The 19,372-nt window shown below is 38.5% G+C and overlaps 1 protein-coding gene across 1 annotated transcript in view; it reads right to left on the reverse strand.

Moving 5' to 3' along the window:
* The window catches only part of DNAAF6 (dynein axonemal assembly factor 6), a 36,183-nt gene extending 17,209 nt beyond the window's left edge, over positions 1–18,974 (reverse strand). Inside the window, exons 1-4 of the mRNA XM_041000083.1 lie at positions 18,840–18,974; positions 15,229–15,301; positions 12,224–12,329; positions 6,912–7,008 (exon numbers count right to left, since the gene is read on the reverse strand). Coding sequence (XP_040856017.1) covers positions 6,912–7,008; positions 12,224–12,329; positions 15,229–15,301; positions 18,840–18,974 — 411 coding nt within the window. The remainder of the gene's footprint in view (positions 1–6,911; positions 7,009–12,223; positions 12,330–15,228; positions 15,302–18,839) is intronic.
* Positions 18,975–19,372: the final 398 nt, after the last annotated feature.

Genomic DNA, 19,372 nt, shown 5'->3' on the forward strand with positions numbered 1-19,372 from the left:
ATTGTAGAATTGTTTAAAATTTTACATATATATTACTTTCATAATCAGAAATATATTAGATCTACATTAGCTTTTAAGGAAATTTTCATTTCCCCCTCTCCCCGCCACCATCACTATTAAGGAGTGGTATATTAACTATAATGTGTGTACATTACTGAGAGAATTATTGGAAAATTAATTAAAGTTTTATTGTGCTGCTGGAGCTGATAATAAGTAATCATATTATAACTCAAATATCCTTTTTCCTGACTCATAGTCTGATATGTAACCAATCAAATTATGTCAGTATCATCAGGAAGCCTATCAAAACAACCAAACAAAACAGGTGTTCCTCTTCTAGAATTTTAAATGGAAAACAAGAATCCATTTCATTGTCAAGTAGCTAAATGTATTTATTCATGAAAAGTGAAAGAGCATATTTGAAAGAGAAATTAGGATTTTGGAACTACACTGTTCAAGAAGTAAGTGATTTCTCAAAGGATGAGCAGATACTTGGCTGCAGAATGACTGATAGCCCTTTCTGAGATAAATACGTATGATAACCTTGTGACTCCAGGTTGTGTTTGTCAGCTGATGACTGACTTCTATGCCATTGGTGATGGTACCCTTACCCCCACTCTCAATGAGGTTTAGGGGTTGGAAATAAATGCACCAAATATTATCTGCATGTTCAGCCCAAAAAATAAAACCAGGTGACCTGTAAGCTTATTTCTCCAGTCCTAGAACAATGGGTCACTGAGAAGAAAATTAATAATTCCAAAAAAATTTATAATTCCAGCTGCGTTCATTTTGGGGCTTTAGAAATAGTCTGCTATTCGACACCAAATGGTGAAAATGGGAACCTGCTGACTCATATCCCCAATTATCCATCCCACAGCCTGACACAAAGAGTTGTCTGGAGAAGCCAGTCTGTCATCATACATATATATAACTTTTCTTTTCCATACTCCTCAGTTGGGACCCAAGAGGTCTGGCATCTCAGTAAATCCTGTTCTAGGGCTTGCAGCTTCCTATTGTTTCCTACTTGTTTTACATGACAGAGTGTGTGTGGGTATGTCTGCGTGTGTGTGTGTGTGTGTGTGCATAACTTTACCCACCATCTTTCTTTGTGTCTAAAGCCAAGTACAATCCCAATCTCACTTTCCGATCTAATTTCTGTTGGTTTTCAAATGCTGGTATAGAACTGGAGTATGAATCTGCAACACTTCTGTCTGAATTCTGTCTCCTAATGTTGACCAAAGCTCAACTCTGCCAGATTTTAAGTGTGTGACCTTTGTAATTCAGTAAACTCATTAGTAAATTGAGGGTAACTATACCACCTATTTCATAGGGCTTTTGTAAGGAGTAGTGAGCTACTGTGTTTAAAGTGCTTAGAGGATCGCCCAGCACCAAGCATTACATAATTGATTTCAATTATTATTCAAATATCATGTTAGGTGGGAACAACTAAGACAAAAATGTTAATTAATGCTATGCATATGTAGGAAAATGTCTCCACTGTGGCACTCTAGCTGCTTTGTACTATCCACATTGGATATACAGCTAAAGTTTAACCTCATGGTGATCCAGGTCTTGGCAGCACATCCTGTTACCCTGCCGGGAAATAAAAAGACAATAGAAACTGCTTCAACGTTGCTTCTTTTCTGAATCTCCACATTGTTAAGAGGCGCCTTATCTCGTAGGAGGCTGCCAACTGGTATGGTAGTTGCTCATCATACTCCCTGGTTCCAAACATGGCCTTTTGACTTTCTTCTCACCTCCGTCCCACCCCCTTGGGTACAGACAAACACTATAAAACAGCTACTGTAGTCTACGGTTGGCTTTTCAGCAACGTGAGCTCTACTCCTCAGGTCACCTGCCATCTGACTCCTTCCGTTTGATATTATCCTATGGACAAACGGATATGAAGAGTTGACACTGTACTGATCTTGCTACTGCTGTCTGTGTAAGTAATACATTTCAAGTAAGTACTCATTGTAAGCAATAAATTTGGGAGTGTCATTATTTACCGTGTAGGTCTGTGAGAGTTTATTAAATTCCATCTACTAGCTACTACTGCATTGTTGCTTATAGACTGTTTGAAGTCTTGCAAGAGAGAAGGAGAACCTTGTCAATTTTGTTCAACACTGTATCTCTAGTACCTAACCCTTGATATCTGGTGCACAGTAAGTGCTTCACATACATTTGCTGAATTTAATAAACTGTAACAATAATACATATATTATGCAGATAATAATATATGTGTATATATCCAAGGATATATCAAACTCACTGCAGTGGGAGCCTATGAGGAAGGATGGGGAAAACATGTATGCTATGTAAGAAGAAGCAGCTTTCTGTTTTTTTTTTTTTTTTCATTATCCTTCTCTTAATTTGCATGAGTACTTAGAGTATTTAGTAACTTGTAAGCCCGGCCTCTATTTTTCAGTTGCAATATAATGATCATCATCTTTCAAACTGTTTCAAGGAACCCCACCATTCTCATGATGGCAGGAGTGCTACCTTTGCAATTAAGACAGTGGCACTTTTATGAGGAGTTTTCACAATGCTCACAGAAAAACACAATATGACTAAATTGAGCATGAATTTCAAATTTTTGCACCAAAATAAACCTTTCTTTTGATTCCACCTTTCCAGAAATATTTTTGAATCCCCTTTGTGTTTTATATGTTAGACTTTATCATAGACATATTTAAAAGAAATGCTTTGGCAGCTAAAAACCAAAACCAATCTGTAACTATGGACTTAGTTTTAGTTTTTTTTAATTTATTTTTTTAACGTTTGAATAGATGTTTTATTTATGTGAAATTTAAATCATGCCATGTTTTTAATGTGTTGTTAATATTTTGAGATATTGTTGAACTGAATCACTTCTTTTTTTTTTTATCAGTGTTTAAGTTTCCTTGGCATTAGAGGTCATCTTTTATTTATCTATTATTTTTTTATTGCATTTCATTTTATGATATCGTTTCATAGGCTCTGAGGTTCCCCCAACCCCTCCCCTTATCATCTCCCCATGGTGGATTCCTCCACCTTATTGCAGTATTACAGTTCAAATCCAGTCATACTTCTTTCATTGCAAGAATGTACCATGCACAGAGTTCAGTAGCAGCAGTTTTAGTTTTAAAATGCCTAAACATGAATCAAAGCAAGAATAACTTGACAGCTACATACTCGGGGGAGAGAGGGCAAAGCAGCAGTGTTATAAGGTAAGTGGTTCTCAGATGATGGTATTCTTTGGGGTTCAGGTAGAAGGGTTTGCTGAAGACATCCAAATTCCCAACTCAAAATTTGTTCAGGGCCATCGCTGTGATTTGGGATTCATGAAACTTTCTCTTATTTGGAGTCTGAGGAAAGTCTGGAAAGGGTGGTTCCTGGGAATGAGTAAACCCCAAATCACTCCATGGTACTTAAACAGACTGTTCTCCTATGCCCTCCCTCAGTTTAAGCAAGTGTTCTTTGTTTGTTTCTTCTTGAAGATTCTGGATTGTACTCATGTCGACGACCAGGCTTAGGACCCAAGCACCAGGTTTAGTCAATCATTAAGATACAGTTTCCCCCAAAGTTAATGTTTCTGATGTTTGGATGCATTACACATTCAATGCGTACATTTAATGTGGGCGTGCACCCAGTTTTTTTCCTCTGAAATATTGTTATGAAATAAATTCCACATTTATAATTTGATAATGTTTCAAATTCAAGGAAACCCATATCTTAACAGGAATAATAAGTAAGAAATACTAAGGTAGTTCAAAATATTTATGCAAAATACGTATTATGAAAAACTTCTACATAGATTTACAATTTTCACCAAAGTAGACTCACCTTTAAAATTTTTATTTCATCTGTCTTAATGGCAGAGTGATAGAGACAGGAAGTGGGGGAGAGAGACAGATAGAGAGTGAGAGAGATCTTCATCCACTGATTCACTCCCTAAATAACTGCAAAGGTTGGGGCTGGGCCAGGCCAAAGCCCTGAACTCCATGAGGTCTCCCATGTGAATGGAAAGGGTCCAAGTATTTGAACCATTTCTGCTGCCTTCTAAGACATTAACAGGAAGCTGGATAAGATATGAAGCAGATGGTACTTGAACTAGCACATCAGTATGGGACACTGGCATCACAAGTGGTGGTTTAATCTGTTGTGCCACAATGCTAGCCCCAGGTTTATCATTTAACTTCATTTTTCTCAAAACCTCTGAAGTACTCTCATACCTGAGATGAAGTCAACAACCTTTATTTTGCGTCTTACCAATAGGATTAAGCAGTAATAGTGATGTCATCATAAATGTGCCCATGGAATAAATTTCAGGCTATCAATCAGGATTCTAAAAAATCTTTTTGATATGATAGCTTGCCAGTAAATCACTTCCCATAATTATTCTTATTTTTTTCAAGAACAATTTATTTGTTTATTTATGAAAGGCAGAGTGACAATGACAGAGGGAGGGACAGAGAGAAAGTGAACCATATTCCAATTCACTCCCCCAAGAGCTGTACCAACCAGGACTGGATCAGGCTGAAATCAGGAACTCAGAACTCTATTTAATCGCCTACAAGGGAAACAAGGCCCCAAGTAGATGATAGAGCATCATCTACTGCCATTTCAGAAACATTAGTAGGAATGTGGATTGGAAGTGGAGTACCCAGGACCCAAACCAGCATTCTGATAAGGGTTGCAGACATCCCAAGCAGCAGCTGAGCCACAATCACCCTACTCTGCTTTACTTTTGCTGTACCCACTACTTACACCACACTATTCCATGCATGGATACTTTGCCGGAGACTGTTCAGGGTCAACATCAACAGTCTGAGAAAGAGTGAGACAGGTCTGAACAGAGCGGTCTGCTAGGGGGAACAAACTGCTAGCGGCATTCTGTGTGCGAGGCAGCAGTCAGCCAAAGGCCAGAGGCCTCAGAGGCGGTGTCCTTTTGAGATAACGAGTTCACACGGAGCTCCATTCTCCCGTGAGAGAAAGCCTGTTCTTCAACTCCTCTCAGTGGCTACTTAGCAGTAAGACTGGGGATGTGACCTTAGACTACTGCCACATCAGTAGGGAAATTTGTTACCTAGAGGAAATCTTGGCCTCACCCACACCGCTACTCCTACTTTTATAATCTTGTGTCTGTCTCTTCTGTCTACTTGTGCAACATTGCCCTCCACACCCTGATTCATGCTGCACAGGTTGCACTAAAACTCTTACCTTTTGTGATGGAAAATCTTTCTTGGAATTTTGTCCCATGTCAAAATTCTATGCATCCAGTGTTGATCCCTTCCTTCTTTATGTTACTATGTACTTGATATATACTTTCAAATATGTGCTTACCATATTGAACTACAGTGATTTATTAGATATCTACCTCTCCTTTAGTGTAAATGTATTTTTTGGCATCTCAAAATCAATTTCATACAGTACTTGGGACATAGCCACATTCACTAAGTACTTAAACAAACATGAATAAAGAAAAATAAAGAAAAAATGATACACAAGTGGTCAAGTGCCATAACAGCAATACATGCCATTTTTGCTGCTGTCCTTCAGTGGTTTCTCAGCTTCAGTGGTTCTCATGGCTTATTCAAACCTGAAGTCTTTGTAATCTCATGATTGTCCATACTAAGGTTAATTGCTAAAAACATTATTTCACTTACGTAGCCTGGTCTCTCAAGTCAATTATAAGTTGGAAATTGTGAAGGCTTCTGCATGCAATTATTCCGTTTTACATAAATTGTATATTCCTCTTATGAGATGTGATGGATTTCCAATATTCTTCATTCAGAACACCTTTATTTATTAAAATTGGAACTAATTTGCATGAGAGAATTGGAAAGGTTTACAACAACTTTATTTATTTAGGGCCTAGAATTTCTCCAGAGTTGAGAGCAATCCTCAACACCAGACATCAAAAATGTGATTTCACAGTAATTTAAGAGAGAGGAATTTGAATATTACTGGTAAAACCCTGGGAGCTAATTACTTCAAGATCACTTGAAACCTTAACTCATTATAGTTTCAAAAATCTCCTGAGGTACTTTGTCACCCTTCCTATTATGTTACTTGATTCAACTGAATGCTTAGATTTTGCTAATAAAAGAAAGCCTGACGTTCATGCAAAAGCGATTCCATTTATCATTTGCTTAAGGAAAAACATTAAGTATTTCCCGTGGGTCCCTCAGTATTCTATAAGGAAGGAAAAAGAAAGCACAGTCCCTGATCTCAACAGATTTTTAGCACCAGAATTTCTTGTGTTGCCACAATGAACTGAATTTCACTTTAGAAGGCCTCCAGACTTTTCAGCAAGCTTACTATGAGGATCAATCAAACCAAAGTAAGGCAATATCACTGTTATTGCTGAGTATTGTATAGAAGCAGTGATTTGGCAAAGTATGCACTCGAACACACTGTGGTGCCCTTAAGATAAGGAACTCAAGTAGCATTTTAGATGTTTTACTCATATTTTCAATTACAAATAAGCAGAGATCCAAAAATTAAGAGAAAATTCCTCATAAAATCCTTCTTTGCAAGCTGAGTCAGTACATGAAATACAGAAATAAGGCATGCCTTGGATTCAAGGAAGGAACTTTTCGTTCTGCTCACCTGCCAGCTCACAGAAGTTAACCAATCAGATGACATGCATAGGAAATAATTATGATGAAAGAAAATTCAGTCCAACCAGATTAGGTAGCTTTAGTAGGACTAGAAATTGTGTCTATCACACGGTATCATCTGGTTTATTTGTAAATCTTATCCAACACATATAAACTTAGCTTATTTTGAACATGTTATCAATTTTAAGCTATCTAGCCTATTGTTCCACTATACCTGAAACACAGCAACCACTACATATTGCATAAAGCAGTCAGTCAATTTGGCTATGAAAGTCTATATAAAATGGGAATGAGGGAGAGGCTTACCACTAAATCCTTACAACATGCTGTTGAAGTATCTTTTCTTGTCAATCCCAGGAATACATCTTCAGTTCCCACCTGCTGTTGGAATACAATCTCATATCTGGAAAAAAAGTCAATGATAATTGATATCAATGAAAGAGTAATGACCTGTGACACAGCAGAAATATAGAAAATTATGAGGACATACTATTTCAAAAACAAAAAGGACTAAATAAAGTCCTTGCAGTTCATCAGGCATATAGAACACACAAAAAAACAGATGTCTATGAATGCAGGTAAAAATATCAAAGATTACTAAATAGAATTACTATTTTACACATGTTTTCTTTTTAATAAGTTTTGTTGACCTATTTTATTTGAGAGGCGCAGAGACAGATTGAGCAAGAGAAAACACACTCCCATCTACTGCATCAGATAGGCCCGGGCAGGCTGCAGTTGGGAGCTGTGAACTCAATTCACTTGTCCCACATAGGTGTCAGGAACTCAACTACTTGAGCCATTCCCAGCTGCCTCCCAGGGCACACAGTAGTAGGAAGTAGAGTTAGGACTTGAACCCACGCATACTGATACGAAATATGTGTCTCAAGCAGCATCCTAACCATCAGGCCAAAGCTTTCCTTATGATGGTTCTTCTAAAAAAAACTTTTACAGCCGTACAAATAAAATGAATTAAGGGAACTTTCAAAAAATTCTAAAATAATTAAAAGGAGGGAAAAAAAGAACACTCCTGAAAAACAATGCGTCAGGGCCTGGCGGCGTGGCCTAGCAGTTAAGGTCCTTGCCTTGAACACCCAGGATTCCATATGGGCGCCGGTTCTAATCCCGGCTGCTCCACTTCCCATCCAGCTCCCTGCTTGTGGCCTGGGAAAGCAGTTGAGGACAGCCCAAAGCTTTGGGACCCTGCACCCATGTGGGAGACCTGGAGGAAGTTCCTGGCTCCTGGCTTCAGATTGGCATAGCATCAGCCGTTGCGCTCACTTGGGGAGTGAATCATCAGACGGAAGATCTTCCTCTCTGTCTCTCTCCTCCTCTCTATCTGACTTTCCAATAAATAAATAAATCTTAAAAAAAGAAAAAAGAAAAACAATGCATCAGAGAAACAGTAGGTCTTTACACATGATTTGATGGCAAGAAAGGCAACTCAGTTTCTATACCCAAAGTCGAATTCATTGCTCCTCCAACATACTCCTTATCAGAGTCAATGACTTCACCATTTACTTAATCACTCAAGCCAGTAATTTGAGCATCATCTTCCAACCTCCCTTCTTATCCTTTTATACCTTTCATCAAATGTCAAATGTTTCTTTTTCTGTAATTATTTTATTTTAATAATCTTTACATAGTTGATTAGGATACAAAGGATCAAGAGCCACAGGAAAATGGGTAAGACCATTGTTTCCACATTATTATTATTATTATTATTATTATTATTACTGTATCTGGGGTAAGCAGGGAAATAAAGGGAGAAACTCTACCCAGTCTCCCACCCATCCCAGGTCCCCGAAGTGGGGCATGCTCTGAGGGTCCTGCTCAAGTGGTTTTGATAATTCAACAGTTCTGAATTGCTGCCAATCTCACCATTCCAAGCGCGATGAAATCTCTCCAGAATGCACTAGCTGACATAGTTCGCCTTAGAGTGTCTGCCCAGATTTTCACTGCCAAAATGTGCCTGGGGTAGTTGACTGGTTTGATTTGTCCTCCGTCCTCTGTTGCAGTACCAGGTGTCGTCTGCAGGTTCCAATGGACTGCCATATCCTCCATGTGCACCTGGATACGCTGTCCACTGCTCTGTCTGAGCCTCTGAGGAAGCTCAGCTTTGACACATACACTCGATGGTCAGACCATGGAACCTGCAATTCTCTTCATGGTTGGGGTTCTGAGTTCACCAATTCAGTAGGAGGGATCCCCAAAAAACTTCATCTGAGGTGATCCCAGACCTGATTTTTGTGTGTACTTGCCAGTACAGGGTCCGGCACAGTCGCCCCAATCAGCTTATGCACATGCTGGTCAAGTTGCTGGGTTAGTTCTGTTTTTAGCTCTGTCTTCCAAATGAACTAATGGTTGTTGCAGTCCAGCTCAATCCTGCCCAGAACACTCTTGGCCCTTACACAAAACAGTGGGAGCTGCAGTCCAGTCGGAGTGACCCACAAAAGCCCCCAACAGGCTCGCCCTCTGTCCTGGTTCCCGTGCTTGCCAGTTTGTACTGCAGACTGGTCCAATCTGTCCCACAGCTCTCATACATATCAATGGACAATGAAGCCTAGTTCAACCCAACCAGCCCCCCATCCAACCCACACACGTGCCAGTGGGTGCCATTTTGTCTTTCCACCACTGCCCTAGTCCTGGTTTTCATGCTCTCCAATGGGAGTGATAATCCCAGAGGGAGGTGTCCACTATTTCCCTACTGGGCCACTCCCACTCCTGGAACATGCACTCCCCAGGTGGTTCTGCAGTTTGACTTGACAGAATTAGCCCCCAGTGCCAGCTTCTGCCAGCTGATGCTGTGACAAAGCCCAAGCAACCCACACTCACTCTAATTCATGCTTGCACCAGTAGGAACAGTCAGCCCAGCCTGGCTTTCCCCTGATCTAGCTCACATGAGGCCCATGGGTGTTGTACCCCTTCCTGGTCTGGTCTGCTCCCATTCCAACTCACACTTTCTGGTGAGAGTGGCAGTTCATCAGGGGAGCCCTATCCCCTCCCTCCCTGGTTCTCATGTATGCTGGTTGGGAGCTGCGGCCCAGTTTGGCATGGCCTCTGTCGCCTAGGCATTTTTCAGTGCGTGTTATACCCTGACCTGACCCGGCCCACCCCCAATTCCAGCTGATGCTGGTGAGGGTTACAGCCTAGCCCAACCCACCAGGCATCCAATCCCGGCTGTAATGTAGACTGGTATGTGTTGCAACTGAAACTGGCCCAACCCACACTCTGCTCTGGTGTCTGGATTTGCCAGTGGGTGATGTGAACTGGTTCAGCCTGGTCTGCCCCCAACCTATGCCAAATGTATACCAGTAGGTACCTTTCCCTGGCATGGTTTTGGCTGCTCCCTATCATAGTTCTTGCACTCACCTGCAGGGACTGTGTCCTGCCAAAGGAGTTGCCCAGGCTCCTCCATCAGAACCTCTCCTAATGCCAGATCTCGTGCATACTGGTAGGCCCATGAGCCAGCCTTACTTAGTCCATTCTTGTCCTGGCCTTTCCTGACTGGTCTTCAACCCATTCTGGTTATTACTGTTGGATGTTTCAGGCTAGCCAAGGCTCGTCCATACCCAGACACAGCTCACACATGGCTCAGTAGGGTCAGCAACCTAGCTTAGTCTGTCCTACATCTATCCTGGTCCTCCAGAGCACCAGTGGGTGCTGGAGTTTAGCCCAGATTGGTGCACCCAGTCCAAGTCCACACTTGTGCCAAGGGACACTGCAGCCATATCCAGACCAGAACACAGCCCCCACTCCGGCCCTCACACTCACTAGTGGGAACCCCAACCCAGGCAGGGTGTCTTCTTAGCTCCCCAACCAGGCCTGTTCCCAGCCACAGATCGTGTGCTTGCCAGTGGCAAACATCAAATATTTCTTCAAACTCTTTCAAATAACCTTATCCCATGCTCTGATTATTGTTTCATTTGGCTATTTAAGATTGTGTGTGTGTGTGTGTGTGTGTGAAATTCCCGTTCTTTTACTGATTGAGGTATCTTGAAATGTAATTTCATAAGGAGGAAAATAAAGATTAAAAACCTTATAAAGCAATTTGCTCATATCTTGAATGAAGTGATTCATTTAAAGCTTCATGGATGTTCTATTAAATTTCATGATTGAGTATCATGACAGAGAATATCAAATTTCATGATTGAATGTAAAAGTTTACTAAAATTTAGAGCTTGCTGCATGTGAATGGCTGACATTCATCAGAGACTGACAAATGAGTGGCTTATTTCTCACCTTTCTGCTGATGTGTGGACACTACATAAACGTAATCTGAAATTTACTGTTCTTTCTTAAAGTGCAAACAGAATCTCCTTTTTTTTCAAAATGAGGTTTACAGGTTTTCAACATTGTTTATTGAAGAATACTTCCCTTACAGTTCTTTATCTGTAGTGTTCCAACGTTTCATTTCCACTTTCAGAACTGGTATAGAAGACATAAGCATTATTTTAAAGTATTGGATAATTTTGTAGTCAGAATCAGAAAAGTTGTTAAATAAGTTGCCACAGAAGTCATTAGAAATTTATAAAGTACATTAAAATTTAGTGATTTTTTTCACTATTTTGTTATAGTTTTTCTTGTAATATATATTTGAAAGGCAGATCTGCAGAGAACGAGAGACAGAGAAAAAGATCTTCCATCCATTGGTTCATTCTCCAAATGGCCACAATGGTTAGAGCTGAGCCAATGTGAAACCCAGAGTCAGGAGCCAGGAGTCTGTTACAGGTCTCCTGCGTAGATGTAAGGTCCCTAGGCTTTGGCTCATCCTCCATTGCTTTCCCAGACCACAAATGGGGAGCTGGATGGAAAGTGAAACAGCTAGGAAATGAACAGGCACCCAATGTAGAATACTGGTGCTTGCAGGTGGAGGATGAGCCATTGCATTGGCCACTGTTCATCTTTTCTAAATATTCAATCAAGATTTTATTTTAAAATATATGCATTTAAAGCTTAGATCATTAAACCAATAGTTTCATATGTGTATTAAAATCTACTTTAAGTGAATAATGAGTGATTGTTAAAATAAGAATGAATGGCTATATATGATATTAATTCTGTTTCATATTTATAATTCCATGGCATTGAAATGGCTGTAAAGCAAGGCTTGAATTTTGGTTGCAAACTACACTGAATACAAAGAATAAGGCTAAAACATCTAGTTAAGAAGTCTGGAAAATAATTGGTAACTGGAGGGAGAACATAGCCTTTTATCAAAATTATAGAACATTAAGTAATTAAAAGCAGGTCTTTGACACATAAAAATGGTTTTATAATTTGGTTTGTATGAATGCTTGCGATTTAATGGGCTGGTTTTCAACCACTGTTAGTTTCACAGTATACAACAAACTGACATTAAATACAAATTCATAATGGAAATGATTGCATTTTTCATTTTTTGCTAGATAATAGCTGAAAGGAAGGTGTTATGTTTTATTATTTGTTTCTGCTCTAGAAGGAGAAAAACCATCAATTATACATCCCTTCTGTGTATCACTGTAGCTTTATCTTTTATGTGGTGCAAGCTATTTTATGAATCTTGTCAAAAATAGGATGATATCAGATGACACATCTACTTAAACCAATAAACACATTTCTGGCTTCATTTGACTTACTCTGGGATTTCTCTAATGTCCCACATGTCATCATGCTCTGCTCCTTCTGGAACCTCTTCTGGATTCCAGATGTCCTTGCTATTTTCATCACTGGCTTGAGGGATGACTGTGAAGGAAAACAAGATAAATCTGAGCCTTTTGCTTGTTTTTTTTTTTTTTCTCTCTCTCTGTAAATTGCTTCTGTTCTTCTTCACACTCATTTTGGAATAACTGAAGTAAAGCATTCACCAGCTCATTTTTTTTTTTTTTGGTCAAAGCAAGCTAAACTATCAACACCTGATTTTAAGTATTTATCACCACACAATCAATACATTGCCGAAGTGCAATGATAATTACAAAAAGTTCAGAAAAAGCACAAAGTCAAAGCGAGAAAATAGCACAATACACAATCCAATTACCTGGAGATAATCCATTTTGGTGCTTGCTCTCTGTCTTTCTCCCTGTCTCTCTCTCTCTCTGATTCTCTTTTTCTCTCTACCCCCTTCACTCTCCCTGAGGGTACCTCAAAAAGTTCATGGAAAATGGAATTTAAAAATGAGTTGATTGGGGCTAGCATTGTAGCATAAAGGGTAAAGTTGTTGCCTGCAACAACAGCTTCCCTTATGGGTCCCAATTCATGTCACGACTGTTCTCCTTTTCGGTCCAGCTCCCTCCTAACAGCCTGTGAAAAACAGTGAAAAATGGCCCAAGTGCTAGTGCCCCTGCACCCACATGGTACACCCAGAAATAAGCTCCTGGGTATGGCTTTTGATCAGCTCAGCTCTGGTCATTGTCACCATTCAGGGAATGACCTAGTGTATGAAACAATACTCTTCTCTCTTTGTGCCTGTCCTTCTCCTTGTAAATTTACCTTTCAAATAAAAATAAATTTTAAAAACTATTGTCAATTAAAATACTGAAAGCAGTGGAGATAATGGTGCATATGAACTATACAGGAAATCTCTCTCCTGCCTATAGTGTAGAACTGAGCATATTCTTGGGTTTCTATTTATTATCCTTAAATGTTTAAAAGTAGACATGCAAAAACATAGCTTATATTTTGGTCTATTGTGTGTCATCAAATGGAGAGTCCCGCTAGATGCAGAACATTACTTTGAGTTCTTTTCAGCATTTCCAGAAACGCACTTGATTGTCAAGTTTTCAATGCTGCCAATTAGTCTGAAATTACCTGCTTCTATTTAGCATGCACTTTGTAAAACCTAACTACAGATTTATATATAACATTTTACAGATGACTCATTGCCCTCAGAATTCAGAAATTATTAGGCCAATATTATCAGAAATACGGGCAGCGCAGCTTAGAAATGCATCCAAATTTGAACTAATTTGCCATGGAGTATCTGTTGAATAAAGCAAATAGTCTCTTGAGTATGTGCAGCAATAATGACAGCAATTTAAAAGCCATCCACAGTCCTCTTTTTGGCCATTATTTCAATTTTTTCAGATAAAATCTTCCACAATTAGCCACATTCATGAAAGAAATTCACTTCCTCTCCCTGCTCATCTTCTGGTAATTGTGATTATGACCAACAGAATGGAGCTTCCTGTATTTTCAAGGCTTTGTAAAAATGTTCAGCTCTTTGAATATGCAGAGGAAAATTGTTCGAAAAATATAAGAAATTACTTATTTTACTTCATTGGATCTATGATCTTATAAGCTATCTTATGGACCTTATTTATAAGTATTTTAATGCAAGATAAACATTGTGTAGTACTTTGCTTTTGTTGTCCTCTCCAAAAGGCTGTTAGCTCAGTCAGGGAAAGCATTCTATTTTGATCTCCATCATAGTCTCAGAAATGATCTTACTGCTTGTTATTCATTACACTGTAAATACCTGAGTATGAAATGAATCAATTATGAATTTTTGAAGTTACCAGACTATGGGAGGGTAGATGATAAAAGAATTAAATGTTTTGGTAATCAAATAATAGAAAATAAGAAGTTATGTAGGGGGCAGCATGGTGGCACAGCATGGTAGTCTTCCACCCAGCATCCTGTACTGCTGCCAGATTGTATCCTGATTGCTCCACCTTTGATCCAGCTCTCTGCTTATGGCCTGGGAAAGTGGAGGAGGATGGTCCAAGTCCTTGGGCGTGTGCATCGATGTGGGAGACCTGGAAGAAGCTCCAGGATCCTGGTTTTGGGTTGGCTCAGTCTGGCCTTTGATTTGGGAAATGGCCAAATTCTTTTCTCTCCTTCTCACTCTGTAAAATCTGCCTTTCAAATGAAAATAATTTTTTAGAAGTTATATAGTCACACATGACTTTCTTAGTTAACATTCCCATGATTGTTTTAGTTTATTTTTCTCCCTTTTACAATGAATCAGGTTTTATAAAAACTTATTTAATGTTATTTGAAAGGCAATGTCACATAGAGGAGAGACACAGAGAGACACAGATGAGGTCTCCCACATGGATTCAGGGTCCCAAGAACTTGGACCATCTTTTGCTACTTTCTACTTTCTAGGTTATAGACAGAGAACTGGATCAGAAGTAGAGTAACCAGGACAAGAACTGGTGTCAATATGAGATGCTGGCACCACAGGCAGAGGATTAGCTTGATATGCCACCACACTGGCCCCAGATTAATTTTTTTCATGAAATCTTTGCAGGTTATGGTCATCATTATTTCAAATATTATTTCTGCTCCCTCTTCTCACAGGCTGAAGCTTAGCCTACTATGCCACAACATCAACCTCGAATTACTTGTTAAAAAAAAAAAAGGCTGGCAAAGCTTAAATATATTTATTGTACACAATTTGATGTTTTAAAGTATGTGCATGTTGTGGAGTGGCTAAATCAAATGAACTAATAATTGTACTGCTTCACATATCATTCCTGTGTGGTGATAACACTTGAAGTCTGCTATCAGAAATTTTCAAGGCTATGAGTATAATGCATTGCTATTGAGATCATGCTAATAAGTACTGATTTTAGTATCATTCACCCTACCATTTTTCTATCAAAATGTATATTGATCTACACTGCTTTGTTAAATAACTTACTTTTGACCTCTTCTTTTTTTGGTGGTCCAATATTTCCTGGTCCCATGGCTCCAAGAGCAGATGAAGAATTTGACTGGAGGACAAGGGAAAAAGTCCAAGATTCTATAATTACTACTTGCATGACTTATATGTCTAAATAAATCTGACAAGCTTTCCATCTAAACATTGAAAGAGCTCTCCAGTTTAATACAGCAGAGAGACAGATGCCAATTACTGCTTTGAATGTGCTTTCTTACCCTTTCCAAAAAATATTCAGTTTAATAGATTCTAGAGCAGCACTGATCTTAGGTCGGACTAAATACTCAACTCCCAATTCCACTGAGCTCCAATTCTATCACTGGGGCTAGAGGAATGAGCCACTCTCATCTCTATGATGGTTAGAACCAGGTGTTGGTATTAAAGCATCAACACGTTCAGATTTCAGCAGTGGTTGATCATTGTTAGAAGTGAAGTATGGGAAAATTTCATAAAATAAAAGCTAACCACTAAATACTTAGACTTCAAATTATCAATTAAAAATCCTGATAGCTGATTTTACATCTTTGTTCTATGGTGCTCATGTCACTGAACTAACGAATTTCATCAACAACACTGCCAAATTAACAGTGTCAAATACATGCTGAATCACACCACTCTTTTTTTTTCTGCCATCTTTTGCACAAATATGACTACTTTCACACACGTGCCCCTGACTCACCAATACAAGAACACTATTCATCGTTTCAACTAACTACCACATCACACCATCAACCCACTTAGCAGCAATCATTTCCTTGGTTGTTTTCAGGGATTATCTAATGTTTCAAGAAAATCTCAATTTCTTAATAAATGTTCTTGCTGATGTCAGACTAAGCAGCTCCAAATCACCCAACTGTCAATATGCAAATAATTTTCTTAGATTCTGGCAAATGAACATCTCCAGCTCTGCCTCCTCAGGATCTTACCCTCACCTCCTAAGAATTCATATATGTTCAGGAGCTAGGATTTTTGGGGGTAAGAGGAGTAGTATCTGAACTTAAAAGCTATTGAAAAAGCCCACCTGGATCTTCATTATGCCAAATGAGTCCAACAGTCATAAATTAGAAATTGATCTATGATATCTTAACAGTGTCTGAGGCAGTAACTATTCCCAACCTACCCCTGAAAAAAAAATGAATGAATTTCAAAAGTGCTTTGTTTGTGGTTAACATGGTACAGGCATTTTATGTGAAAATCCCAAGACAGTATTCTGGATACCATTTCCTCTTTTTAATCACAAATGTCATATAAACATGCAGTGTTTTCTTAAATTATTAATCATCAGAATACTAACAGTCAATCAGAATAAAACATGTCATGGAACACGAGAGCCTCTTGTTGAATGCCTCCTTCCAGTGGAAATTAAAATCAGTAGAAACAAAACTCTGAACATTCCCTACAAATCTGGCACATTCTCCGAGGACAATGATGATTGAATCAGTTCAGTTTTTAGCTTACAAAAAAAAAAAAAAAACACAAATGATGAAAAATAAAAATTCCAAGTGAAGCGATGGAATGAAATAATGCAAACATTGAAAATCATCTGGCAATTGTTTTCTACAAGAACATTATTTGATCCTCTACTGAGAATCTATAGGCAATTATCCAAGTAATTTATCATTGTAATTCATACCACTTTGCAATACATAAGAGAGTCTGAACATCCTGTGAAACTTATTTCCCACAGGCCTTAAGATCCACTCAGGAGTTTGGAAAACAACAGAATACTCTCTTCCCAATCTGCTAAATTCTTAGCTATCATATAAAAGAGAGATAGTGTAAATGAGCCAATGCATATGCAACCATTCTCTGCCTGTTTTTAGCGAGTATATTTTCAAAACCATATCACTCTTGTAATTATTTTAGAGTTCCCCAGATTAATACATGTTAAAAAATGAAAGGAAGTTTCTCTCCTGGAAGATTTAATAGTTCATTAGAAACATTAATTATTTTCCACAGTTATGATACTCTAATTCTATACCCTCTAATAATATCTGTACTGTGGTGTCTGAATGACCAATTATCTCAAAATTGCTTATAACCTAGATATACAGAATCATACATTATTATAGCAATTTTCCTTTACAGTTCAGAAAAATGATGTTATGGTCTCTCTGTTCTCATAAGCACTCATCTTGCTCCCAGAAGCACTGCTATGCAAATAAACATCACCAGGCAGAAACACCAAAGGGAACTAAGCTTTGTAACCAGAGTAAACCTTTTTCTTTGAATTTGTTCCAGTTATAAGTTCCACTTCACTGTATCCAAGAATGGTGCTGCTCAAATGCTTAATACATTTTTTTTTCTAAATGGAATATCCCTTTCTTCCCCAGGATGTAGTCTCTATAAAATTATTATTTTGCTATTTCAACTAAAGCAGCAAAAGTGTTTGTTTTCCTGACCTAATTGTCACACTGCTCTAATTTTTCCTCCTATGTCTTATTTGTTGTGTCTATAGACTTAATGCTCTTATTAACACCTTAATTTTTCTGTTTGGTCTCCAATAAGACTTTTCCCTGTTGAAGTTTTCTGTTTCCTGATGCTTATGCTAAGATGACTCAGTTCGCCTCTTTTACAAAGTCCACTTCCATTTCATGTTTAATTCTGCCCTGTTCCACCTAAGCTCTTGCAGGAAAATGGAAGTTGTCCATGCAATATATACCTAAGCCATGAATTTTGTTACCGATTCAGAATATGTTTGCTTTCCTACATTGTAGCAAACAGTTTTTAGAGGAATAAATCTATTTGTATGTTCACTGAAAAGGATTTACTAGTGGCAAACTGATCATAATAATGACAAATGTTATTAAAGTAATTTTGGTTCTGCTAAACATGAAATTTCTGCCTTGAAGTTTGTCTGACTTATTATAGGTGGTCTGATAGCTAAGGCCCACTGATACTTATGGAGTTGGAAAATGGAAAGTAAGGGGTTATAGCAATGTATTTCAGTTATTCTGGGAACACTGGAAACTGCTCTACCTGAAATTAAGCCCACTTGCTGCTGCAAGTCTTGCTGCCTCACCTGTCCTGACCCCAAATGCTGTTCAGCTAATTGGACTGCACAGTTCTATTTCAGCATGTATCAGAAAGCGAATTTCAGTAGGCTGAAGCTAGTCTGTCTTATTAGTTTTCTCAAAATATTTTCTGCTCTGCTTTCATGTGTAGCTAAATTAAAAAAAAATAACGGGACTAGCACTTGGGGATTTGATTAATCCTGGATAATGAAAATGCGTGTTTCATAGAAATACTATCTGGGCATAAACAGTCCTAACTATCCATTTTTTTTCTTGCTATCGTTGCCAAGCATTCTTTGAGCATAAATATAAATGACAAACATTTTGTAATGTGGCTATTGCTGCCATAGTTACAGAACCAATTTCCTATTCAGTGTTCAGGTGGTTTAGAAAAAAATATAATTATTTCTGCTAGAGATGCACTAGAGGTTACACTCTCATGCATAATCAGCCTGCAGCCTCCCTGTAAATGTATCAGATGACACAGCCTAACTCCAGGTAAGATAGGAAGGACTTGTTCAAATACAGTTCCGCAACTTCACATCAACAGAACTAATTCATCTGTAAGTAAAGGGCCACCTGTTCAGAGTCAAAATCATCTTCTTCCTCAGGATAAAGCAGCTTAGAGAGGGCTTGCAGAGGAAACATCTCCATATTATCAGGTTCCACAATTTTCATTTGCTTCTTTTCAGTTTCTGTTTTCTCAGGTTCCATACTCTAAAGAAAAAGATCAGAAAGCAGTAATTCAATTTTCTGTCTTATTTAAGATATGAGGTTTTTTTTATTTGTTTGGTTTTTGGTGTTTTATCCTACTTCATTTTTTCAATAGGTAGGTTCCTCTATAGTCTCATTCTTTCTTGAAATCACTCACAAACCCCTTCAGAAACATGTATTTTGTGAACTCACAAGCCTGGAGTTGCAAGAAAACTCAAGCACTCAGCCTGAATTACTAAACGTATTCAGCAATTCTTTTTTTTTTTTTAAGATTTATTTATTTTTTATTGGAAAGGTGGATATACAGAGAGGAGGACAGAGAGAGAGGAAGATCTTCCGTCCGATGATTCACTCCCCAAGTGAGCGTAATGGCCGCTGCTTCGCCAATCCGAAGCCAG

This window comes from Ochotona curzoniae, unplaced genomic scaffold (genome assembly GCF_017591425.1).
Source record: "Ochotona curzoniae isolate NIBS_2020 unplaced genomic scaffold, NIBS_Ocur_1.0 scaffold_1852, whole genome shotgun sequence".
Lineage (NCBI taxonomy): Eukaryota > Metazoa > Chordata > Mammalia > Lagomorpha > Ochotonidae > Ochotona > Ochotona curzoniae.